General features: G+C 46.3%; 1 protein-coding gene across 3 annotated transcripts in view; it reads left to right on the plus strand.

The window, feature by feature from the left end:
* The window catches only part of LOC118001963 (probable palmitoyltransferase ZDHHC14), a 274194-nt gene extending 251219 nt beyond the window's left edge, over positions 1-22975 (plus strand). The window contains exons 9-10 of one of the 3 annotated variants that reach the window (XR_004676898.1): positions 17135-17346; positions 22843-22975. Coding sequence is in view for 2 of the 3 variants with exons in the window: in XM_034992170.1 (XP_034848061.1) it covers positions 13852-14250 (399 nt within the window). In the remaining variant the exon portion in view is untranslated. Of the gene's footprint in view, positions 1-13851; positions 15148-17134; positions 17347-22842 lie in introns of those variants that run through there. The other 2 variants (XM_034992170.1, XM_034992171.1) reach the window with 2 other exon arrangements.
* Positions 22976-26244: the final 3269 nt, after the last annotated feature.

Below are 26244 nucleotides of genomic sequence, written 5' to 3' on the forward strand. Positions count from 1 at the left end.
CCCATCAACTGAAAGGCGCACGCGAGGGAAAGGAAGCGTGAAAGAAAGCAGTGCCCGAGAAAGGATTAGGGCCGTTGAGTGGTTGGTGTGTTCCGGGGCGCGTAAGGGAAGTACACATGAAAAGGTCTTCCAGAGACAGGTCATGGCACCTTGTGATGGAAGGTCCCCTTGCACAGAACCAGGGTGCTGTCTGGGGGATGAGATACAGCTGCTCGTACCAGGGCTGGCTGGCCGGATAGCCCCTTTCTGTGCCTTTGCCTCACTCCGCGCCGACCTCCCCCAGCCCTCTTGAAGGGTGCGGTGGGTGGCCAGTTCTCCCCACTCTCAGCCCAAACCTTAGATCAGCCACGCATACCTTAATGCACATAATCAGACGAGGTGTTCTTCATTCAGAGCCCAAACTGAGTGAGTCTCTCCGAAGAGGGCTCACAGGTGTCCTGCGAGGCGTGGAATGTGGACAGGCTTTGTTTCCAGTCTGCAGGTGGGAGACTTGGGGCCAGGGCGGGAGCCCCTCCATGGGTACCTGAAAGCACAGTCAGGCCTGGCTCTGACCACCAGTCCCTTAAAAATCCTTAGGTGTCTGGAAGACAGTGGCTTCACTTTATCTGGAACAGATTTCCCTAAAGAAGTTCCATGTTTCAGAAAGGGACCCAGTCTGCAGCGCCCCCCCTTGGAGCTTTTTGTTCTTTGTAGACTGGAATCACCTGCAACAGAGTTTCCATAACAAGCAGGTCAAAGACCTGCCTTTGGGGTGGACTGGGAAAATGACAGCCTCCTGGATGCTTTGTTTCTGCTTATAAAGAACTAACTGCAAGGTGAAAGCCAACAGTCTCAAGACAGTCTCTCTAAGCGCTCAGGGCTAAGGGAAAGCGCATCATCCCCGCGACCCTGTGGCTGTGTTAACAGCCCTGAGAATGGGCTCCGGCCCCCAGCAGAAGCTTGCTGGGGTTGGTTGTTGCTAGTGGTGGTGTCTAGTTTGTGTTGTGGTGCTTTGCTTTGCTGATAAAGCGTCTCCTTGAAAGGCAAGTACATGCAGGTCACGGTCCTGGCCACTCCACTCTGTAAGTGGTCACAGGACATCTTGTTCTGTCCTCATTCACCCACACAAATGACCCTTACGGGTCACCGCCTTATTTTTCAGAGGAGGAAAATGAGGACAGAGAGTGTAAGGAGAGAGGCCCAAGGAGATTACATGTATTTGGCACCAACTGTGTTCAAAGCACTTGATGAGCAGAATCTTGTTTAATCCAAACCAACAATGGCAAATGGGCATGATTGTCTTTGCTTTTTTTTTTTTTTTTTAAAGCTAGAAGAGGTAGATCATCTGCCCAAGGGCACATAGCCACGAATTTGTGGATCCAAAACCAGTCTGATGGGTAACGCCCGTGTTCACTTCGTATACTGCTTCCTTTACGTGAACAGGCACTAAAGACAACAATATCCATGTTCAGGAGTCCTCAGCTATCGGAAGGTGCACAATAAATGTCCCGTAAGGACAAAGTTCCTGTAAGGAACCCTGACCACGGCAGCCACTGATAACTCCTGTGATGTGTGTTCGTGTTTTCACACATCGCATATATAACCTCTCACTCATTCAGTGACTCTTCCTGAGTCCCTACTGTGTGTTGAGGACTTGACTCGGCGGTAGGGATGCAAGATCTGTGGAGTGCAGTCGCTCTGTCCCCGAGGAGGCCGCGCTCTGGGGACAGGACACATGCACACGTGAAGGATGTAGTAGGGACCTTCATGAGAAGAAAACTCTGATGGCAGTGGTCCTTATCAAAATTAAAGAACTTAACGTGAGTTTCACCCCGTGACTCCCATGGTACGGAAGCCCACCATGCTCTGCACTTTCTCTAGATTTAAGAAGTAAATAAGGCCCCCTTCAAGGTGTTGACACTGTTAAGCCTGTTTATGATAAGATGGGATGAGGGCATAAGTTATTAATTCCACAAACATTTATTGAGCACCTACTGTGCGCCTCTATGATAGAGAGGGCAGATTTAACAAAGGGACCAGGGAGGTCATTTTGCTCCATACGGTTAATCAGAGTCATCAGAATTGCTCTTGTGCCTCTGGGGTCCAGGCCGTCTAGACCTGCGCAGTGACTCCAGTTAAGGCCATACCCCCGAGGGCACTGGCCTGGCAGCAATGATTAGGGTGCCACTGCCTCTTCCCATGGGAAGGCCACCTCCCAAGTAGCCAGTGACCCTGAAGGCACTGGTCTGTGGTGCCATAAGGATTGTTTGAAGAGGACATTTCTGAGATGAAGAAGCTGTAACGGGGAAGCAGCGCCATTGCTAGCCCTTGTCATTCAGTCCAGCATACGGATCCTTTCTAAGGCATCACTTTGTCTCCAGCTTGGACTCTTAGGTCAGGAAGCATGAAAATATTTTTAAAAACCTCAGGCTCCTTGCCCTCCTGTTCTTCCTTCTCTCTGGAGATGAACTGCACATGTTAAGCGCTGGTCAGATCAGGGGCTCGGGCAGAGCTCTGACCTATCATGGAGCCTCCTCAGGCTCAACTCGGGTCTTCCTTATTCTCCTCTCCAAGCCAGGATGGGGATTAATTGTGCAAAGAGCCAGGCTTCTGCCACTTACTAGATGAGTGACCTTGGCAAACTGCTTTACCTTCTGCCTCAATGTTTTCATCCATAAAATGGGAACATTGATATCTTTACCTTGTAGGGTTTCTATGGGGATTAAGTGAGTTAATGCATGTTAAGCACTTAAAATCTTGTCTAGCACAAGGTAAATATTATTTAAGTATTAGCTATATTATTATTATTATTATCATCATCATCATCTCCCTGATATCCATGGTGACAAGATCTTCCAGGTCAATTGCATCCACGCTGAGCAACTGGACAACAATGGACAAGACTCGGGTGAGGGAAAGAGCCTCAGTGGGAAGCAGAGAGTGAGAGCTCCAGTCCTGGCTCCCACCAGTTATCTCCCTGACGATTATCAAGTCACTCTGCTTCTGTAGTCCTCAGTTTTCCCCACCTGCAAAATGGGAGCTGGGACTAATTTGTCTCTAAAGTCCCATCTAGCTGGAAGCTCTTTGTGAGTCTCTGATCTTTGCAGCTTGACAGATAGGTCAGAAGAGCAGAGGTCTGGGCTTCATACCAAAACTTCCCCTTCTTATTTGTCTCATATTTCTCAAATCTCTAGGATAAATCCTGCCTAGCCATGATGTATAATCCCTTTTATATGTTGCTGGATTCAGTTTGCTGGTGTTTTGTTGAGGATTTTTATATCTATAAAAGATTTTGGTCTGCAGTTTCCTTTTCTTGTTTTGTCTGGTGTTGGGATCAGGGTAATATTAGCTTCATAGACTGAGTTGAGAAGTGTTTCTTCCTCTTTTGTTTTTTTGGAAGAATTTATGAAGAACTGGGATTAATTCTTTTTAAAAGATCTGGTAGAATTCACCGGTGAAGCCATCTGGTCCTGAGCTTTTCTTTGTGGGTAGCTTTTTGATTATGAATTCACTCACTACTTTTTACAGGTCTATTCAGATTTTCCACTTCTTCTTGAGTCAGTTTTAATGGTACATGTCTTTCTAGGAATTTATTTTACAAAGTTATCTAATTTGTTGCCCTTGTCTCTTTGGTCATACATCAGTATTGTTTTATTATGGAAATAGATGAAAGGAGGAAAAGTTAAGGACTGGAAAAGTAAAAACAAATAGAAAATGAGAGGAATCTGTAGAAGTGAAGGGAGAGGGCAGCAGTAGCCCAGGACCATGGTGAGAGAGAAGGAACACAGGTGGAGTGAGCCCGGAGCCAGGAAATCGGGTGTTTTAGGTTTCTCACATGCTGTGAAATGCATGTACCTCCCCCAGCGTGGGCTGCAGGTCCTGCTCTGAGTAATGTTAGGACCAGGAGAAATATGCAAGCAGTTTCCAGGAATTGTCAAAATACGGAAGAAGGAGCTGAAATATTTCAAGACTGAAAATAAACTAATTCCTTGAGGCAAACTGTAACATGCCTTTCTTTTGACTTGCTTCGTCTGCCTCCAACAGACACCCCAACCAAGACCACCACAAACTGAGCCAACACATCAGGACCAGCAGTGCTTGGCCCGAAGGAAGCCCAGTCCCTGCAGGTTTTCTAGTGTCTGAGGCAGCACCAGGCCCTTACCTTCTGCTCTTTAGGACACGTGCATCATCACTGAGAGCAATTTGTCCACAAGCAACCCACCACCTTCCTTTTTATTTACTTATTTCATTTATTAGATGTAATTAGAGCTCACGATCAATAAAAAACATTCTTGTGTCCCAGTCCCCAATTAGACAGATGTGAAAACTGGCTTTAAATCCTTTAAAGTTGAATTTAAATCACAAGGTGATTAAAAAAAAACAACAACAAGGTGAATTTCAGGCAGTTTTAAAAGTGGAACCAAGTTTATTTAATACAGAATTATACTGTAGTCAAGTGGGTTTCTGCTGGGGTTTATCACTCTTTGCAATCATCAGAGTGTGGACAGTATTGATAGTGTTACTGCCAGGATCATCTCATTTAATCCCCACAACAACCTGCAAGGTATTCCCATTTTACAAAGCATGAAACTGAGGCTTTAGAATAATGACTGGCTTGCTCCAAGTCACACAGTTAGTGGGTCAAGGCCTGGTTGTTTTCCGCTAATTCTACTTCAAAAGCCCTCAAACTGGTGTTAGCTGAACCTCTTCAGATCTTGCCCTTACATCTGGCAGCTGAGCTTACTATAATCCAGTGGGCCTCAGCCTTGGATGAACATTAGGATCACAACGCTGATATCCTGAGCCCAGTTAAGTCAGAATCCCCAGGTGGTGGTCCAAGCATTGGCGTTATAATGATCCTGGAGGTGATTTTAATCATCAGCCAGCACTGAAAATCATCACGATAGCCTTCAAATTCTCTTGACTTCTCCAAAAATGTGGGTTAAAGGAATGATTCTTGAGCCATATTTTGTTTTGACACAAAGTTTTTCTCGAACAACCTTGGGTCAATTGGGCTCAACTAAGATATGATCTGTTCAGAGAATATTCATATTCAGGTGTATGGAGGATTTCAACAGAATGTGCTAGCAAACGAGAGGCCGGGGAGTTGTGGAACTCCAAACAGAAGTACCTGGGTTTCAGGCAAAGCTTTCTGGAGGAGATGATATCTGAGCCAAATATTAAGAGATTAGTTACAATGCATTAGCCACCCAGGGGTGGGAGAGATGCTCCAAGCAGAGCACGGACAGAGGCACAGGCAGACGTGGGGTGGACCTGCGTGCCTGTGCGGGAGCAGGAGGATTGAGTTACCAGGCTATGGGTTGCAAAGCAGGTGTTGGAGGTAGCTAAGGCAGGAGAGGAGAGTGTGGAGAGCCTTGGGTGCCTTATAATCAGTGTGGATTCCTATTCATGGTAGGGAGCCATTGCAGAGACCCAGTTCAGTGAGCAATACCATCAGATTTTCTTGGGGTGAATGGAGCCCGGGAGGTCATGTGGGGTGCAGAGGGAGGCATGTTAATAAGGAGACAGGGAAAACAGAAGAAGACGCTCACTATAGGTCTAGCTGCAGTAGGGCTGGCCGGGACAGCTGAGATGGGTTCAGAGAAGAGGCAGCAACAGTTAGGGGCTTGGAGATGGAGTCTCTGTGGAGGTCTGGCGACAAGGAGCCAGGGATGCCCCCGCCTTTCAGCTTGGTGACAAGGTGGTCATAAAAGCCACCAAAGGAAACACAGGAGGAAGGTTAGGGGGAAGCTGATGGTGGCATTTGGATGTCCATAGATAGCTGGGGGTGGTGGGGAGGTGCCCTGCCGGTAGCTGGAAAAGCTTACGGTTTGCCTCCCCATGCTTACAAAGGAATGATGTGACTTGTAGAAATTCACTTTGAAATAGTAGAGATGTGAGTCAATTTTATTAGTTGTCCTAGAACTAACAGCCAATCGTGCATTTTTAAAAAACTGCGAGTTGCTCATGTTGTCATCTATTAACCTGATTTCGTCTCTCATGCTGGAAGATTCTTATTTTGAAAATCAACATTTATTATCTTTTCCTGACTTTCTCTCCATCCACCCCTGTCAACTCTGCCCTCACCAAGTCAAATCAAGTCTCTTGATCGAATTGGACACCAGTGAGGATGATCGAATAAAGCCGAAAGATAATGAAGGGGAAAGCTTTGCAAATGGACAGCTTTCAGTACTCAGTGCAGCAGGGAAAGGTAGAGCTTGGTGTGACATCACAGCCCCTGGGCTTGCATTCGCCAGTCCTGACGCTGGGGGCTGGGACACTGTGGGCAAGTCCCTTAGTCCCAAGAGCCTCCAATTCCTAAATTGTGAAGGGAAGTAGGGGAAAGTGGTGATCAGCTCCCTGGATGGTGGTTGGAACTTACTGAGACCCTGCCTGTCCCATCCTCCCGGTCCCAGCGGATAACACGGCCTGGTGCATGGGAGGTGCTCATTAGACGTTGGACTGAGTGTGTGTGAACGTTCCCCTCTCCCGGCCTTGCTCAGGGGGGTTTTACACAAATATTGGTTTGTTCCTGTCTTCATTCCTCCACCTCATTCCATCCTCCCTCCAGTTTTGTCACATCTGCAAAAGGCTGCACCATGAATATGAAACTAGGAACCAGAGGGACGGAGTTCTCTTTGGTGCAGGGACGGCCTTGGTAGGATCAAATTAATCCATGGGCTGAGAGACCAGAGGGCATGGCTAGTCTACCCCCTGGACACTGTAGGCACAGTGCCTGTGTGTTTTTCCAGGAACTATGAAAATTTTCAAGACCTGAAAACAAATTAGCTCTAAAATATGAAAACTACAAAATTAATACATGTTTAAAGTCTACAAGATGCATGACTATGTCAACTTCATTGTTAATTTTATTAAGTTTGGCATTCATGGAAATTTTATTGAACTTTAGAAGTGATTTGTACATTGGGTTTTTCTCACTTTATGAGAATTCCCAAGCAACATATGATTACAAAGAAATCATCACCAATTCTAAAATAAGGGAGCTGCCCATAATCCAGTGGGCCCATAAATCTAAAAGTGAACTGACTTAAAGCCCCACATACTCTCTACCTCCCTGTGCTGCTCTGGTTATGAGAAACTCAGGTTTCAACTCAATCTACAGCTGGGAGAACTCTTTCTGGTCTCAGGGCTCCCACCCACCGCTGACAGTGCCCCCAACTATAGAAGAACATCTTCAGGAGAAGCTGGATATGAATGCTCTGATGGGGAAAAAGAAGAGTAGAACACAGCTCAGAACCAGGACCAGAAGATGGACCCAGGATGCAAATCCTGCCCAATCCAAGGAGATGCCCAACACTCAGAAGCCTCCACCCCAAAGATGTTTAAAACGGGAGAGTTAGCACCCCCGATTTGGGGGTGGGGATGGTTGTTTAGTGCCCAAGTGATCTTCCCTCTACTACAAATTCCCAAGGAATAAAATGTTAGAAAAGTAAGGGACATCTAAAGCATTAAAATGGTGTGTGTTAACTCCAGTATAGCCTTAGTCGTCTGAATGCCTGTGACATTCTGAGGAGCCAAGCTGGCATTACGTGCAAATTAACCCCAGTGCCAACTGAAGACCACGTTTTCATTATTCCTATTTTCCTCATCATTGGCTTGTATTATTACCTAATATTGAAGTTCTTTCCATGTATGTACAATCAGGACATCCAGCTGTGGCCCAGTTTTTAACGTGTATATCTCACTTGATTTAAGTGATTTAAGTACTCTATAGCATCGGGGTCATCGTTTATGCTTATATATGACAGCTGTAATTAGAAGATGCTTTGGGACCACGTGCTATACACCGAGATGATAATGTAGTACATGGCTGTTGGAATTTTTGTTTTTTTAGAAAATCATCTGTTATATTTACTAAGCCTATTTTTTAAACCCCCCCCTAATCCAATATCAAAAAATAGTAAACCTAGCAGTTATGTGATTTATTCACCTAGTATTGCAGAACTCTCCATGCATCATCTGAAAAATCTGAAATAGTAGGAAAAAAGTTACGCACACTTAAATGATAATGGTAAATAGCAGGATAAGAAGGAAGCTCTCCTCCTAACCTACATTTTAGGTGGATTTTAGAAGTCTATAGTGTTTCTATAACTGCAGATGAGCACTCATAAGATGCCCAGAACAGCTTCACAGCCAAGCAGACATAAAGCGGCCCAATGCTAATACTTTTGACAAGAATTGGAGCAGAAGCAATATATAATTTCACTCACCCTTCATTTGTATACAAGACCGTCTAGAAAGCTCCCAGCTTTTCACAGCATTTAATCTGCGTGCTAAGTTTATTTCAAACAAGAAGTCAGCAAGAGTAAAATAAAATGTATCCCAACATGAGCAATTTTATTTGAAAATCTGCAGAAAGAAAAAAGTAAATTATCTCTGCGCTGTTTTCAAATTGTAACATTAAGTGATAATGTGTGTGACATCTGAACATCTGAAACCATAAACTTCTTTGCAAGTTAAATGGCAGAGTTTCATTTGGGCAGTAAATCAGCCCATCACAGTGACTATTGTAAGCAAAGCAATCCAGCTCTTCTACCAGCATTGTTTCGTGCTGTCAACACGAGGGTCTTTTCATAAACACTCTTCCAAGCGATCAGGTTTCTATTCCAATGGTCTTCTGCGTCTGGATGATTTTTGACTTTTAGAATGGCAGTTTCATAGAATTCAACCTGATGTTTGGTAAATAGGAACCTTTAAAGCGTTGTTTTGGAATGATAGCATGAGCCTCTCAATTTCCCGTTTGTAGTGGATGGATTGTCACTGCCCAATATCCAGGTGCTTGGTTGGTTTCTCTTAAGATTCTGTAAGTGGCTAGATCCATTAAAAGACACCTAAGGGCGCCTTGGTGTTAGTGCTAGAGCTAAGCCCTGCTACCAAGTTGTCAGAGAAGAAAGTAAGCAGTGATGTCGCCCCCTACTGGTTGGAGAGAGAAGTCCGCACATGAAAAGCCAAGAAGGTGGGCGGTGGCTTGAGAAAGGCTGAGCTAGGAGGAGAGGTGGGAAGGAAGACAAGGAAGGGAGAAGAGGAAGAAGAAAGAAGAAATGCGCTAATAAGTATCAGAAGCAGAGGCGAAAAGGAAGAGGTATAAGAACATCGTTTCATGGATCACCCTCCACAGTGACCTTGAAAATACCAGCCAAGTTCTCAAATGGAAGATTGCGCCCATGAAGGTTTATCAGCCCATCCTCCTGGGAATTTTGGTATTGTGCAAAATGAGGAAACCCTTTGACCTTTAAAAAAAAAGTTAGGTGTCTCCCAATCATTGAGTCTTTTCTAAGAAGGAGGTGTTCAAAACATGTGAAGTTAATATTATGAGAATTATAGTCCCTGGTTGGAATCCGATAAAGTCCATTGTCCCATGGAGCCAATAGGAGATTTACATGGGCAAACTCCAGTAGAACAAAACCTGGTCCCTGGGTACCCCCAGATGGTGTTGGTCATCTAAAGGAAAATCGGTTTGAATGGGGCAAATTATTTTCAAAGTTATGGGTGCAGCAGGAGTTAAACACTTAGGTTCATGGTCCTGGTAATTGTGCTCACTGACGTCACTGCTACAGGTCAAGCTGGTAGGAAGGGATGCGGGCCAGAGAGTAAGTTATTAATATGAAAGCAGTCCCTATAATGAAGGAAATATCCATAACTATACTCAGAAAGATGTCATCTTTTTAAATGTTTGAAGAAATCAATACAGGAGAGGTGCTTGAAGTCAGTTAAGACAAGTCAGGGCTCAAAATAGTCATTTTGAAAATATTTCTGAGTGACTTATATTTAGTGTTTTTTTTGTTTGTTTGTTTGTTTTAGAGACAGAGAGCAGGAGAGGGAGGAGGGTCAGAGGGAGAAGCAGACTCCCTGCCGAGCAGGGAGCCCGATGCGGGACTCGATCCCGGGACTCCAGGATCATGACCTGAGCCGAAGGCAGTCGCTTAACCAACTGAGCCACCCAGGCGCCCTAGTGTTTTTTTTTAATGAGTTGCTTCAGGGTCAATTGTTTTTCATGTATTTAAGCCCTTAGGCTTTACCCCTGGTAAACTGACACTGTTTTTCATAGTCCTGGCTCAGAGGCTGAGCACGGATTTGTTACTATTTTAACGAGTTGTCAGTTTGGCCACGGGAAAGCTCCGTAACGTGTACAGGAGTGGACCCAGGTTTGGAGGGGGCTTTCTTTTTAAGAGAAAGAAAATATGCCAGGAACCAGGACTTGGAGTGGCCCTGATCTTAAGCCTCATGGCTTCAGAGTAAACCCACCTCCGGTATGTGTGGTCTTGTTAGAATCAGCAGTGATGTTCGCGGTATAAAGCCTTGCAAGGCACATCTAGCTCCACCGTGAGCTCCCGGTGAATACAAGCTCTAAGGAACCAACAGACCACTTCATCCCAGGAGAATCTGATGGGCTCTGCAATGGGCATGGCTGGAGGGGAGTGATCAGGGAAAAGGAACTGGGCAGTGAGCTGCAGAAGCAGGGGCCACCTCTCCCCTTACCCTGGTGCCCCTGACCTTGAAACTCTCTAGCTCTGCTTTCTCACATAATCCTCTGTGCGTCTGTAAGGGTCAGTCTTGCACCGATCCCTAAAATAGAATTTGCCAATTAGTTTTCAATAAAAAAAGTCTTTCTGCAGGCCAACAGAGACAAGCAAATCTGATTTGCAATTTTATCTTTCCTTAGAGCCGAGGGTGTTGGGTAGACAGAAGGTATGAGGCATAGGGAGGGCTCCGGGAGGGAAGATTGAGAACAGGATGCTGGCATCCAGGCACGGCTCAGCCCTGGGGTCGCTAGCCAGCCTGCTCACAGGCTGCACCAAGCCACAGGATGTGGAGGCGGTGAGCGAGCTCAGCTGTCTCGGTCAGTAAGGAGACCAAATGGTGATTTTCACAAAACCGTTCTTTGCAAAGCACAATATACCCAAAGCCCTGGGACAGTTTCCAGAAGATGAATGTTTCATCAGGAAGGTTGCTCTTCTCTGCCTCTGCCCTGTTGAGACTGAGCCGGTGTCCTGGACCAGACTGACCATACTGGAGAGCGTGAGCAAAACCTGCGGGGACCAGCCTGCCTGCAGCCCCCACCTCGCTGCACAGCACCTCCCGCCAGAAAGGGCCCCCCCTCCCCTGAGCTGGAACCCCTTGCCAGACCGGCCCAGGGGAAAGTGGTGTGGTGGCAAAAACCATGGGGTGTTTTTTGAGAAGATGAGGACAGGAGAATCCACCAGCCCTTGCCCCAGGCTCTCAGTGTTTCTGAGCTCCCTGGACTGGGAGGAAGGCTGAGGGGAAAGTGAGGGTCTCCCCCAAGACTTGCTTTCCTTCGGTAAAGAGCTCTACTCTTGCCTGGAATCGGGTCTTCCACTTCATAGAGACTACAGTTCTCCCTCCTCCTCATCTGGGCTGGGGGCGGGGGCTAGCCTGCCACTTGTGATTATAGGAAGAAACCCATCTGGCCAAAGGACACGCACACGGGAGCAGATGAAAGAAAAGCCGAAATGTCCATTGACAGATGAATGGATAAAGAAGAGGTGGTATATATAATACAATGGAATATTACGGAGCCATCAAAAAATGAAATCTTGCCATTTGCAATGACGTGGATGGAACTGGAGGGTATTATGCTGAGCGAAATAAGTCAGTCGGAGATAGACAAATACCATAGGATTTCACTCCTATGTGGAATTTAAGAAACAAAACAGATGAACATAGGGGAAAGAAAGGAAAAATAAAATAAGATGAAAACAGAGGGAGGCACACCATGAGACTCCAAACTATAGGAAACAAACAGGGTTGCTGGAGGGGAAGTGAGAAGAGGGATGGGGTAACTGGGTGACGGGCATAAGGAGGGCACGTGATGTAATGAGCACAAGGTGTTGTATGCAACTGATGAATCACTGACCTCTACCTCTGAAACTAAAACTAATGATACACTATATGTTAACTAAGTTGAATTTAAATACAAAATATTTTTTTAAAAGAAGGAAGGAAAGAGAAAGAAAGAAAAAGAAAAGAAAAGAAAAAAGAAAAGAAAGTCCTAGTGAGTTGGAACTTGGATGAACTCTCTCTCCTCCCGGAAGGCTGCATGGCGCATGGTTTGTGCTGTTCCCTGCGTGGAGGTGGGTTAGTGATGGCAGCTCTGGGTGTGCCCGGGGCAGGATGGTGAGGCACCTCCATCGCAAACCCATTAGCACAGGTCCTACAGGAACTCAGGCGAACGTTCTGAAAAAGAGCGGAGGGGATAATAAGACAAGGAAGGTTTATGAAGTACCTACTGTGTGTCACATGCAGTAGTAGAAAGAGGTTTACAGTCAAGCAAACCCAGATCCTGGGTCCTTGCCTTACTCGTATCTGTAAGGTTGAGCAAGCCACTCATTCACGTCAGCCTCAGGGTCTTCACTGGCAAAGAGGGGAAATGTGTTTGTTCTAAGAACTTCTGAAGAAACTCAGTGCAGTGCCTAGCTTACCGCTTGAACCTAAAGTCACACCCGTTCCTCCTCCTTCCAGTGGAAGAGTGGTTCCTGAAAATCCCTAAGAACTTACTGGACACACTCAAGTTCAAGTCCTCTGAGTGCCACCGAGGTCTCTTCTGGCTGATCCCAAACCTGCCCCATTGCTCCAGGGAGGGTTCCACGCTCCACGTTCCACAATCGAGCAGCTAAAAATATGTTTACACCATTTCTTTTGCCCAGTGAGTGAAGTGAGGGAAAGGACATGAGGTGTAGCATAAGACATAAGAATGTTTAGAAGAAAAGGAAACATCATGTAAAATGTTGGCATTCTCTTTCACAGATTAAAAAAACCCACAGAAGCTCAATTAACGGTTCTCGAAGTGGATGGAAATTTAGCAGTGGGGAATTCTGGGGCTTTGTGAACAACAGTCTGATCAGACCCTGAGGGGCTTGTCTTTCTTTCTTTCTTTCTTTTTTGTAGTAAAATACACAAAACACAAAATTTACCATTTTAACCATTTTTCAGTGAACAGTTCGGTGGCAATAAGTCCGCTCACAGGGTTGTGCCAAGAGCACTACCGTCCACCACCAGGCCTCTTCATCCCTCAAAACTGAGACTGTCCCCAGGCACACTGGCTCCCTCTCCCCTCCCCCCAGGCCCGGGCACCCCCCCTTCTTTCTACTTTCTGTCGTTGGGAAGTTAAGTCTTCCGGGTACACATGGAAGTGGAATCATAGACCGTTCGCCCATTTGTGATTGGCTTACCTCACTCAGCACCATGTCCCCAGGGTCCATCCGTGTCGTAGGGTGTGTCAGGATTTCCCTCCTGTCTGCACTCAGCCGCGGTCCATTGTCTGTCCAGACCACGTGCTGTCGGTCCGCTCATCTGTGGACGGACCCCGGCTTCCACCTTTTGGCTGTTGTGACTGACACTGCTATGAGCGTGGGTACAGGCCCCTGTATTTGTAAAACGATAGAGTCAAAGTGGTTTTCAGTGCGCGAGCGACAGCCACGGGAGACAGCTCTAGGTGGTAAGGCCTGTGACTCTGTCCTTGGGATTGTTTCTTAATTAGGTCGTGTCTGGGACCAAGGGCCAGGAGCATGGTGGCCTCCGGCTGCGCATGACTCCCTGGGCCCCTGTGGGTGATGAGTCCCTCCAGCGGCTGATTTAGGTGCAGGCGCTGGTATTCACCGAGCGCTGGGTGTCTCCGGCTGATACCGGGCTACTGAGCACGCTCTCTGCCTTGCCTGACCGAGGTGTCACTAACGGGTCTCTCTCTCTCTCTCTCTCTCTCTCTCTCTCTCTCTCTCTCGCATCCCTCCCTTCCCCATCCCCTTCCCCTCTTCCTCCCTGTGCCCCCTTCCCTCCCCACCCTGTGCCGGGCGCATCTCCGCCTTCTCTTTGCTGGCTCCCCCTGCTCTCCAGTGCGACCAAGACCAGTGCATTCAGAGCACCAAATTCGTTTTGCAGGCCGCGGCCACGCCCCTGCTGCAGAGCGAGCCCAGCCTCACCAGCGACGAGCTGCACCTGCCCGGGAAGCCGGGCCTGGGCACGCCCTGCGCCAGCCTGACTCTCGGGCAGCCCACGCCGCCCTCCTCCATGCCCAACCTCACCGCCGAGGCCGCGCTCACAGACGTACTGCCCCTGAAAGAGGAGCACGTGGGCCACCAGTTCCTGACCCCAGAGGAAGCGCCCTCACCCCCCAGGATGCTGGCGGGCAGCCCCCTGGCCCACAGCCGCACCATGCACGTGCTGGGTCTGGCCAGCCAGGACTCTCTGCACGAGGACTCGGTGCGCGGCCTGGTGAAGCTCAGCTCCGTGTGACCACAGCCCAAGGGGGCGGGGGAGGGGGGTGGCAGATGGCGGGAGCTTTCCCATGACCCAGTTCCCCGGTGGGTGAGGACGACTCCGGGGCCTGGAGCACCAAGACCCCTCGGAGAGCAGATGGATCCTCCTCAGAGGGCAGAGGAGGGCAGGGCCCACAATGCCTGCGGCTTGGGTCGAGTTGAATTTTCTTCCCCACCCTGACTGCTTTGATAACAATGAAAATGGCCAAGTGGCTATTTTCGGGCGATTGGCATTTGAGGGGTGGGCCTGGGGAGAAAGGAGCAGTCTCCAGGGCTGCAGGCCGAGTCTGGGAGGAAAGGACCGTGTTCGGCTGGATGTTCTGCGGTCCGCCCGGGGCTCTCGGGACAGACACGCGGGAAGGTTGAGGACACTGGTGGCCAGACTGAATTTGCACTTCCGTGTTATGCTACTAATATTTGAAACAGACATACCATTCCATTTGTTAATTAAAAAAACAAAAAAACAAAACAAAACCAAAAACCTAAAGGGGGAAAAAAAAATGACCAGATCTGGATTTGCATGCCACGCTACGTCTGTTTACAAGTGGTGTTGGTATTCAAAAGGAAATGCTGCTTGCTTGCTTTCTTTCTTCTAATTTGGTGAATTTTCCAGTGCTGTTTTATGGGAAGACAGTGCGACACACCGAGGCTAATGGACAATGGCATCACTCGCCCGCTTCTTGAGCTTACTTAGACAGGGGTAGGTGGCGCCCGGGCTGCAGAGGGCTGCTGGGGTTTTAGCCTATCAAGTATCAGTTAACCTTCTGTTTAGTAGTTAGATGAGCTATTGTGTTGTACCACGCCTGCCACAGTTTCCACCTCCTTGTGTGACCAAACTTCCTGTGGACAGCCAATAAAATGACGTCCTCTGTTATTTTGGATCTGCGTACAGTTATCCTTAACAGCTTCAATGACAACACAGTCATCTGGATGGCCTGTGGAGGTTTTATCGAAGTATCCCTAGCAAGGAATGGTCTCCAAACAGCCACAAATAAAATCTTTGAATGGGGGGGAAGGGGGGGTTTACGGGATGATTTCTCAGGTAAGAGGGTAGCTTTCCAACAGTGGTTTTTTCTTTTTTTCTTTTTTTTCTTTAATCGTCTTTTTCCGACACAGTCTTAGCAGAATTTGCTCCATTTTGACAGATTGCCACAGGGCAGTTAATCCACGGGAGAGGGGAGAGGGCTCGCAGGGAGGAGGGCCACCGTGGGGTCATCGTCTGGGTCCTGCTCTGTATGGCCAGTGCTCAGAAAGGGCAGCGTGAGGTCCTCCTCAGGTGTCAGAAAATGAGGAGGAGAAACCGGCTTAACGTTTGGGCCCCGATCATATAGATCATCATTCTTACCCAGATACAAAGCAGAATGTAATTAAGAAAATTACCACTTCGTTCAGTTCATTTATCATCAAGAAGGGAGCTGGCTCTGTATTTGGGGAGTAAGTCACTTTGGAGGCAGCTGCAGGGACTCAGCAGGCTCTGTCCCCGCTTCTTTCCAGATGATAAATTCAACAGCCAAATCGACTCAAGTTCAAAATCAAGCTGGGGCTCCTCACAACCATGTGAAACACAAGACGCCCCCAACGGTTTGCATTTATGGAAAAAAACTATTTCTCCTGCGAAAGAGTCGCCATTTTACAGAAAAGGAAAGGAGAAAAGAAAAAGAAAAGCACAATTTAAAGTCTCATTTGGAATAAAGCCAATTCTTTGTTGGTGGAGAAATCTTTTGTGCTGAAAATAACCACAGAATTCCTGCATGGTGGTGTCTTGGCACCATCTGTACTTTTCATACTGTATATACTATTAGAATAGAAAACAGGAAGGGTAAACGATGGGTAGCCATTGTTGATCTCCTGGACTTCCGAACTCCTTGTGCTCACTTGGAATTTATAATAAGGGGGACAGAGCTCTTCCTTACACAGCCAGACACACATTCACAGTCACAAACCCGTAGGGATTCTCTCCCTGCATGCACCGCCTGTGAGCAAGAAGCAACAGCCCCACAATGTGCCTTCCGTAACTTTCCTAACCCTCTACTTTCTGCCTCCTTCCATCTGCTGCCCGGAGACCCTGGGAGAGCTTTGGCCCTGGGGAGAGGATGGATCAGTTCCCACTCCAGTATCTGTGTGGCTCGGTCCATTCCCAGTTTCTTCATCTGGAAGATGAAGACAATGGACTCTTGAGTCTTTCCGTTTCTAACATCATCTAATTCAGTAGTTGCTGATTTCCCATGATTGGTCCCTCTTTCCACCTCCTTATGATAAAATCCAAGAAGTAAGGATCTTTCATTTGTCTTTAATAATCAATATTTACATAATATTTATTACCGATCCTCCACCCACCCCAACCCTGTCTCCTGTACCCACTTGACATCATTTATCAAAAAGGGGATTGGGAATTTCAGCGAAACAAAGCTATTCAAGGCTACTCAGTGTCCAAGAGGGAGATTAACTTGAATGGGCCAATTTGCTAAGACAATTAACTTCTTAAAACCCCAAACCAGAGATATAGCCCTTTACTCTGTGGCTTAGAAGAGGGGAGAGTCTGCAGAATGAAGGACTGTGATCCTGGGAGCTCCCTTCTTCCCCTGATCTCAGGAAAGTAACTTCTGGCGATGGGTCTGCATTTCCCATTAACTGATAAATATATATATTCTTTAAACGTTGAGTGGTTCCATCAAGCTGTGGCTGAGTATAGACCTCGATCTTTCTCAATTCTGTCAGTGTGCTATGGATTGATTGCATGCTGGCTATAAAAGTAAGATAAATATTTTTCCATGCTATTAAAGTTTGGACCATTATCAAACACGCACACAAATACAGCCTCACTTTGTTGTTTAAAAATTCATCTGCTTTCATCCTCCCAGGAGTGTGCCAGGGACTGCAGGCTTCCCAGGCACTCGGAGGCTGAATTGAGCCTGAATGTCCTGGTCCTCAGAAGGACGTTGGATGGAGCAGCAGGGCGGCCGATAGCCTGCATCTGAAAGGGCAGAATGACATTGCATTCTGGGCATGGGGATAATCGGCCCAGTGTTTGTGCTGTGCCCACTTGAAAAAGTGCCCATTCCAGCTTGCACAGGTAATTATTTCAGCCTGGGAGGATGATGCCATAACCCCACCCTGCGCCAGCAAAATGCCAAATACCTGTTCTGGCCCAGAATAGCACAGAGCAAGAGTCCTTTGCTCAGCGCCACCCCCTCCAAGGGCACCGCAGGTCCCCCCTATTGTGTTTAGGATTATTGACTGGGATTCCAAACGAGAGGCGAACCCCATTTTATGAGCCATGCTTCTACTGGACCTGAATGGGTTTTCAAAAGCCGCCCCTAGCTTTTGACTGCCCTGGGCCTGGGCATTCTCGTTGGATTCAACAGCAAGGATATGAATTTGCCTAAACTGACAGGAAGTGTCCTTGGCACCGGAGCCTGTAAAAACATCTCTGGGGAAATGCTGGACCTCGAGCCATTCGGGGACCATCATCAGTGGGTACGGAGGCTTCTGAAGGGCACAGCCTGATGGGCTCCTCTGCGGGTCTCAGAGCCTCCTTGCTCCCCAAGGAGGGGAGCTGTAACTCAGATGCCCCCTTCCTGAGCTCTGCCCACAATCATCCTCTTCACCAGAAACCCAGTGCTTTTCCACCTTGGCTTGTGGTTTTGAGTTAGCTAGACAGTATCAGGAATTCACATTCGTTGCTTAAGGAAAGTTTCCAAAGTTAGTTGTCTTTCATTCAACCACATGACTACTGCCTTACCTGTTTAGTTTTTGATCGTGTAAGAAAAGAGAATAAAGGGAAGAAATGTCAAATATACTCTTCTGATTAATGCCTTAAACCGTTTTGAAGCTGAGCCTAAATCAAATCGATGTTTATATTTTTTATAAAGTACCTGTAAGCTGTGGGAGTCGAGCATATTCCTGTCCAAATGAGAGAGCCTTTCAAATGAATTCTTATTCCCCTGGTCCCCTCCACCTGTCCTGGAGCCCTGGTACGGCCTTGTATGCTGTTCTTCCTGTGGCTGCATCAAAAACCACCCCATCATAAGAACAAAATTTAAAAAAAAACAAAAAACCACCCCATCTGTTCCCTTGAAACGCACCCCCGTCTCTGTCTTCTAAGAATAAGTTATTGAAATATTAAATAAGCTGAAACGTCATTTTCTTTCAAATAAATGTCAAAGATGCTACTGGCTTTTTGTAACTCAGTAAATCCTCTGTCTAGTTGCCCACTGTACGGTGCTCACTCTACAGCCAAGGTGGATTTTCAGATGAGTGGTTAGTACATTAATCCAGCCATTGAAAATAATTGGGAGGCTGAAGATTAGATTGTTTCTGGAGCAACTGAATTTGCAGCTGCCACGAAACTAGATAAGTGGCCTTAATTGGAATTATGTTTTCAATCTCATAAACCCCAGGAATGACATACAGAATGGGTTGGAAAACAGATGGGCATCTTGTGCAACATGAAGACTTCTCTTCTATCCGTTGTTGACTTTTTAAGAGACACTTGGTATTGCTGATGAAGACCTAAATGAATAACTCTCTATCTGCCCTAGATATGTTAAGATGGATAGTTACACCAAGAAGCCATATGGCCTATCCAAAGAGACATGTTTTCTGGGTTCTACATGAATGGAGATGGTTTTAGGCTGCAGTTAAAAAAAGGAGGGAAGGGAGGAAGGAAGGAAAGAAGAAAAGAAAGGAAAGAAAGAAAAAAAAAGAAAGAAAGAAAGAAAGAAAGAAAGAAAGAAAGAAAGAAAGAAAGAAAAAGAAAGAAGAAAGAAAAAGAAAGAAAGGAAGATTAAAGCCTTGCTTACCATTTGCCCAGGGTATTCTGTTTTGGTATTTCACACTAGTCAAACATTTTGGGGTGAAAGGGTGGGGGAAAAAAGGTGTTTTAAATTCTTAGTGGATTCAAAGCCCTAAATCTGAACAACAGTGAACACAATATAATACAGGGCATTGCATGTTGTCCGAGATACTTGCGCTTATTTAAGTGCCTTTCATGTTTTCATCAATGTTTGCAGAATCTATCTTAAACCTGAAATGAATTAAAGTATTTTCCTCCTTCAATAAAAACTGCTAATGGCATCAAATGCAAACCTCAGCCTTTATAAGATTGTCAAGGTCAACAAGGTGTAGGGAAGAATCAGATCCATTTGCATTCAATGAATTTGCACTATGTAGACACTCATCTGAAGAGTAATAGATTTTCTGGTCACAAATATCTAGGTTGGTTTCTTACAACTGTGATTCTCATTTTTTTTTTAATTCACAAATGACTTTAGAGCAACAAAGAACTTCAACCCCCCTAATCCATTTGCTCTGTGTTCCACCTTCTAACACACACACACGCATGCACACACGCACGCACACACACACACACACCAGCCTTCAACCTTGTCAGATAAGAATTGTGTTTGTCTACTAGTAACGAAATCCCCAAGTAACAGTGGCTTAGACAAAGATATCTTTTTGTCATGCAAAATAAGTCCAGCTGTAGGCAATCCAGAGTCAGTGTGATGGCTCCATAATGTCATGAGTGTCCTGACCTCTTTCTCTCTGTTCTGCCATTCTTAGCACTGACCATCCTCAGGGTCCCTTCATGGTCACAAGATAGCTCCTGCAGCTCCAGCCATCAAAGCCATATTCCAGGAAGGAAAGAAAGAGGAGAAGGAGCAAAAAGGGTACATGACACTTTAAGATGTCTCCCTTCAAAGAGCCATTCCCAAATCTCACTCAGATTTCTCCATGGCCAATGTTGAGCCACATAACCACCCCTGACTGCAAAAGAGGCTGGAATTACGGTGTTTTAGCTGGGCACATTTTTGCCCCAAATAATGCTGGGTTCTATGACTAAGGAAGAAGGACAAAATGAGTATTTACTAGAACATCACAATAGATAACCTCACCTCCTCCTTATTGAAAAAGAGACCCTCCAGTTGAGTTCATCCATTCTCCTCTCCCCGAGAAAAGCTTTGTCTTCATTTTTCTCTCCCTTTGGAGTGAGTTCCTACTTACTAAAGTAGGCTTGACCCAGGCTCTTCCATGACCTCTAGGATCCAGCCCCTTCTGCCTTGCATCTTCAATTTCTCTCTTTTCATTAGTTGCTTTTCCTAGGTCACCACATTTTTCTTCTATTAAAAAAAGCAAAAACAAACAAACAAATCCTCTTCCTTTTCCTTCATCCCAGCATCCCCTCATGTCACACTCATGAGACAGGCCCTCCAAGGTCTCCAATCGCCAAATCCAGTGGCATTGGTCTACCTTCTCTTTAACATCACAGAAGCATCTGGCGTCATGGCGCTGCCTTGGTGGGCTGTGCTGGCAGGGAAGGCAAGCTGCGGTTGGATGGCCTCTAGGCTCCTCACGCAAGCTCTCTGTGCTTCACCACCGTGCTCCCACCCTCTGGCTCAGTGACACTGTTGTTCCAGTTGGCACCTCCTTGCATTCTGCTTCCTTCTCATACTCCCTAAAGGAGGACATGCCCTCTGCCCTTCGCTCTCCTTGCTCTCCTCCCCTGCAGAGACTTTGCCACTCCCAATACCTTCTCGTCCTGCCTCCGCAGTGGCCTTCAGCCTGTCTGTCTCCCAGATCACCTCCCTTCCAAGTGCCAGCCCACATCTGAACCAGCTGCCTAGGAGGAGAAAGAGTGTTCAGACAGGATTCTGGCTCTGGCTTGCCTGAAACTAGCTCTCCAACCCTTGGGCGATGGGTAGAGCCTCTGTGCCTAGTTTCCTTACCGGTACATGAATTGCTTCTGATGTGTCATGCTACTCTTGACTCAGTGTCCACTTAGATGTTCCATCATCACCCCAAACTCAGAAAGCCTAAAATTGAACTCCACATCTTTTTCCCCAAACCAGTTGCTGCTTCCCTAGTAGGGTCCTAGACTGAAAATTCTAGGAGGTCTTTGACTTTTCATTACTTTCCATACCCAGTCAGGTGTCCAGTCCTGTCTATTCTTGTATCGATCAAATCTGTCCTTCTTTTCTACTGGATTGCTCTCTTCACTATCTTCGCCAGAGTGTTATGATGGCTGCCAAGAGGTCTCCCAAAGCTTTTCCTATGCCTGTGCATCCCATGTGACCTAGGCAAATTGATCTTCTCCAACCATGCTAGGCACAAGTCAGATCCCAGGCAGGAGACTGTCAAAGGCTTTTTCTTGTCCATATGCTGCTTGGACCAACACCAAAGCCTCTATACTCTGACCCCAACTACTATTTCCATCCTTCTGTCCCTTTCTTCCTGTGCTCCCCTCTCTGACCATCTCCTGGTAGGAGCCATGCACTTCCCACCCTCCTCATCTTCCCTCGGCTCTTCCTGACTCTCCCCATAGTCCTTCCTTGCTTTCAAGGCCTTGCTCAAGGCCCAACATTTCCGTGACATCTCTGACAGACCAAGGGACTCCTTTCCTCTGAATTCTTGAATTGGTCTGTCAGGTATTTTCTTAAATTGAGGTATAATTCACATACCATAAATTCACCCTTTTGAAATGTACGACTCAGTAGTTTTTTAGTATATTCACAAGATTACACCATCACCACCACATCTGTAACATTTCCGTCACACACTTTCCTAGAATACCTGTTATTCACATTCTCATGTGAATGTCCTCTCCCCAGAAAACATGGGGGCCTGCCAGGCAGGACAATTCATTCAGGCATGGGATCCTCAAATGCTCAGGAAGGTGGGAGTTCAGGTGAGGAGGATACAGTGACAACAGTTCAAGAAACAAAGACCCAAACTCCCTAAGGGGACCCCATCCTGAGACCTCACAGCCTCAGCAGAAAACCAAGCCATCTTCTCTTTTACCCCATTTTGTGCCCATTAGGGAAATGTGTAAGGAAATGTGGTTGTTGAGATGCAAGGCCCTGTGTGGAGGGAATCTGAGCTCGGGCAAGTCCTGCTCTGCTCCCCAGATCTAGAGTGTCTGGGCTCCCTCCACAAGCCCACCTGAGGCTTCCCCTCCATTCCTTGTGGCATATATTCTACTTTGGGATAAAATTGGGGTCATAGGTCAATCATCTTATATAATTCCAATAGAAAAAAGTTACCTTTGGGGGCACTTGGGTGGCTCAGTTGGTTAAGCGGCTGCTTTCAGCTCAGGTCATGATCCCAGGGTCCTGGGATCGAGCCCGCATAGGGGTCCCTGTTCATCAGGAAGTCTGCTTCTCCCTCTCCCTCTGCCCCTCCCCCCTTGTGTGTGTGTGTCTCTCTCTCTGCTCTCTCTCTTTCAAATAAATAAATTTTAATTTTTTAAAAAAATAATTCTTTAAATATATAATTTGTGATCAATAGTAAGATAACAGATTATTTGAGGATTGCATGCTTTAAAAAATTTCATTTAATAAAAATCTATTAACCAGTTCCATTAACAAGCATTGTTGGCCACATGACACAGGGTTAGTCCCTGAAAAATGTGCATCACTTACCATATCATAGAATGCATACACCATATACGCATATATTATAATTATTTATTTCTGGATCACAGATCTTTAATAAAAGAGGCCTTGAAATAAGACATAAAATAAACATTTATACGCCACTTTGCTAAGATCCCATTTTTGCTTTGAAACAGCACCTAGCACAGTGCATGCACATCACGGCGCTGAGGCTAATGTCTGTGCGTGGGCTCCGAACAAGCATCAGCAGAGCTAACGGATTTGATGAGATGCCAGATGACTGATCCCTGACAGCAGCCCCCTTCATGTCACAAACAAGGCTGACTGTAACGAAGAACGGAGAAACGAGTAGATGGCATCCGCTCACATATGAAAGCAGATACCATACACTCAAATATGTTACAGACTCTTATATGTTCGTACATACTACTTTTTATATAGAAATATATTTTGTATCCTTTTTACTAACAGATTATATTCCAGAAATTGGCGTGGAATTTGGAATGTATTTTCTCATGGAAGCGAGCATCTTAAGTGGTGTTTAGAACCTAGGTCAGTCGCAAAATAGTCCATAACTGACCTGAAATAATACTAGCGACAGACCTGGGCTCTTAACTCCCCAAACATCTCTAAGTTCCAAGTCCTGAGCCTGGCGCTCTGACCCTTGGAGCCCTGGGCCCCCTCGAGAGTGGACCACCCCTTGCTGTTATTTCTACCCCACTACCCAACTGTAAATCCATCTTAAGAAACACATGGACCGGGCGCCTGGGTGGCTCAGTTGGTTAAGCGACTGCCTTCGGCTCAGGTCATGATCCTGGACTCCGGGGATCGAGTCCTGCATCGGGCTCCCTGCTCAGCAGGGAGTCTGCTTCTCCCTCTGACCCTCACCCCTCTCATGCTCTCTCTCTCTATCTCATTCTCTCTCTCAAATAAATAAATAAAATCTTAAAAAAAAAAAAAAAAGAAACACATGGACCTCAGATTTCTTTAAAATCTGTCCTAGGAACAAACAAAACAACAGAAAGAAATCCTTACATTTTCTATTTCCAGAGATTCAAAATAGTGAAATCCTCCTTTGTAATGCACTTAAGGTACCTCTTAAAAACAACCTTTTCCTTTTTCTTTAGAGCCTTCAGGAATTTCAGCTGAGATGAGTTTCTGGCAGAAATTCTAGATGATTCCACAGCTGAATCCAGCTTGACCAAACATGGACAACTCACCAGGGATTGAGAATTTATTTATTTATTTTTTTGTTAATAGCCTAAATCGAAACACGCATTGTGTTTTGAGGCATGTCTAGGTGACATTGACTATGGTGGTGAAAAAAATATTATTTTGTAAAACCTTTTAAAAAGGCTTCCTTGAAACCTAGTCAACACTCTGGAAAGGTACAAAGGAGATGATGCTATGCAAGGGTTCTTCTTAGTGTCCTTTTTTGAGAAATTTGGTCAGCAAACATCTGTTGGTGGCACTTGTGTTTTCTGATTGAAATCTAGCCTGAGTATTGACATTTAATTAGTTAGGTCAGCCTGGAAGCTGCACTAGAAAACACAATTTCTTGGGATAATGAGAACAGATGGATTCAGAAGCCACCAAGGATTATTCCAAACCCGTTGTTCTCATGGAAATATCAAATAGGGCTCTCCGTGTCCCTAAGTAATAGCTTCAGACCAGCTGTGTTGAGGTCATAGGAGGGCCCTGTGAACTGATGCTCTGTTATCTTACTGAAATCTTAGGGTGCCTTGCCTTCCATAGGCATCTGCCCAAGATCTGGATAAAAATTAACTTTCTGCAATAAAATCTAAAATCTAAAATCTTCCATCAAGAGCATGATGGAAGGTAACTGAAAATGTGAATTGAGGACCCTTTTAGGAAGCTCATTACCACCTCACATTCTCCTTTGACACTGGTTTGGAGCCTTCCATGTGCTCCCTCCTCTTCACAAAGACACCCCCTCACTTCTGCTTCTGTCTTATACAGGATACAAACTAGGGACTTCGCAATACAAACCTGGTCACCTCTGCATGGATCAGCTTCCCTGTAACTAGGCACTTCCTCAGGACCAACGGACTTGTGTGTATTTTCGGGAATTCATGTTTGAACTTCCAGCTGTTATGGCTGATATACTTTTAAATTCTGTATTATCAAAAGGAAGGGGTAGCATTTGTTTGCTTCTGCCAAATACCTCCTTATCAGTTCATCGGCAGGTGGGATTTGTCCTAAGAATTCCTTACCTCTTTCCTCAGCGTCCTTCACCTGCCAGGAGGGAGGCTGAGCCAAGAGCTACAGAGGAGAGCAGTGCTCTTTCTAAAAAGGGAGCAGATTTTCTCTCTCTCTCTCTCTCCCTCTCTCTCTCTTTCTTTCTAATGTCTATCAAGGTGTCAGCTGCTTTGCTGAGTTGTCTAACCATGAATCAACCCATCCTCAAGTTCTGGGTGAGCAGAACTTACACGTCAGGCATTTGTGCCCCATTCATTCCTAGGAGAACTTACAGCAAGATCAAAGATGATCTATAGGATGGAAACAATTTTCCTCTCAATTCTTTGTGGTGCCACCACCCTCCACTCATTGAGTCTGTGGCCCGTCCAAGGGGTCCTGGCAGGCCCAGAAGAAAGAAGTCAGTTCTTATCCCAGAGTGTCTACATAGACTTTTATAAGGCCAGGCCAGAGACAATGACTTGAAGAGAAAAGACCAAATGAGTTGGGTTTAAACAAAAATTTGGAAGAATATCAACTCGCCATTTTTTTTTTCCACCACTGGGAGAAGAGTTGAGAATTCTGTCTGGATTGAGGGAAGACTTTGGAGCAGTGGAGGGCTCCTCCTGCCCCCCACTCTGTGGGGTCTTGGTGAGGGAAGCCTGCTGCCCTCCATGGCTTTGGGAGGAACCTGAGGGCAGAGGGCACTGAGGCCTCGCTTCTTGGGTCAAGTCTAAGGAGACAGGCAGTCTGTGAGCAAGCATAAGAGTGGCTAGTGGAAATCATAGCAGGTCAGTAAAAGCAGAGAGACAGAGAGAGCCCATCTCCCTCACTCCAAGGTCCCAGATGGGCCGGGAGGAGCAGCTGGATATGTCGTGTGCCCCGGAGCCATGTGGAGCACCTATGCACAAATTAGGGAAAGGATCTTCAAGACCCATTACTTCCATCCATTGGGAAAATTCATAAGAGGCTGATTTTTATAAGAAGACAGCACTTTATGGTCATATACCACAAAATTCTCGGGGCAAACACACAGATCTATAACGTTTACAATATGAGCAGCACCCTAGAGTGGCAGGGACCCTGCCTGTGGTCAGATGGGGCTGCCATAAGCAGACACCATGCGTCCTGGCCTCTCTACAGTTGATGCAGATGCCGAAGATGTGTTGGGAGGAGTTACATCTCTGCAGAGGCCCCTGGGCAGAGATAGTGATCAAGAACCAGAGGCTTGATCCCAGAGGACACTGTGACAAACACCGCTCAGATTCTAAAGAAGCCTCCGGTTCAGGGCACGAGGGAATTCTAACTTGACCAGGACAATCCCTGACTTCAACTGAGTTTACCTAGACTAACTTTTTTTTTTTTAGCTGTGGAGGCTCAGA

This window comes from Mirounga leonina, unplaced genomic scaffold (genome assembly GCF_011800145.1).
Source record: "Mirounga leonina isolate KUSES-001 unplaced genomic scaffold, KU_Mleo_1.0 Mir_55, whole genome shotgun sequence".
In the NCBI taxonomy this organism is placed as follows: domain Eukaryota; kingdom Metazoa; phylum Chordata; class Mammalia; order Carnivora; family Phocidae; genus Mirounga; species Mirounga leonina.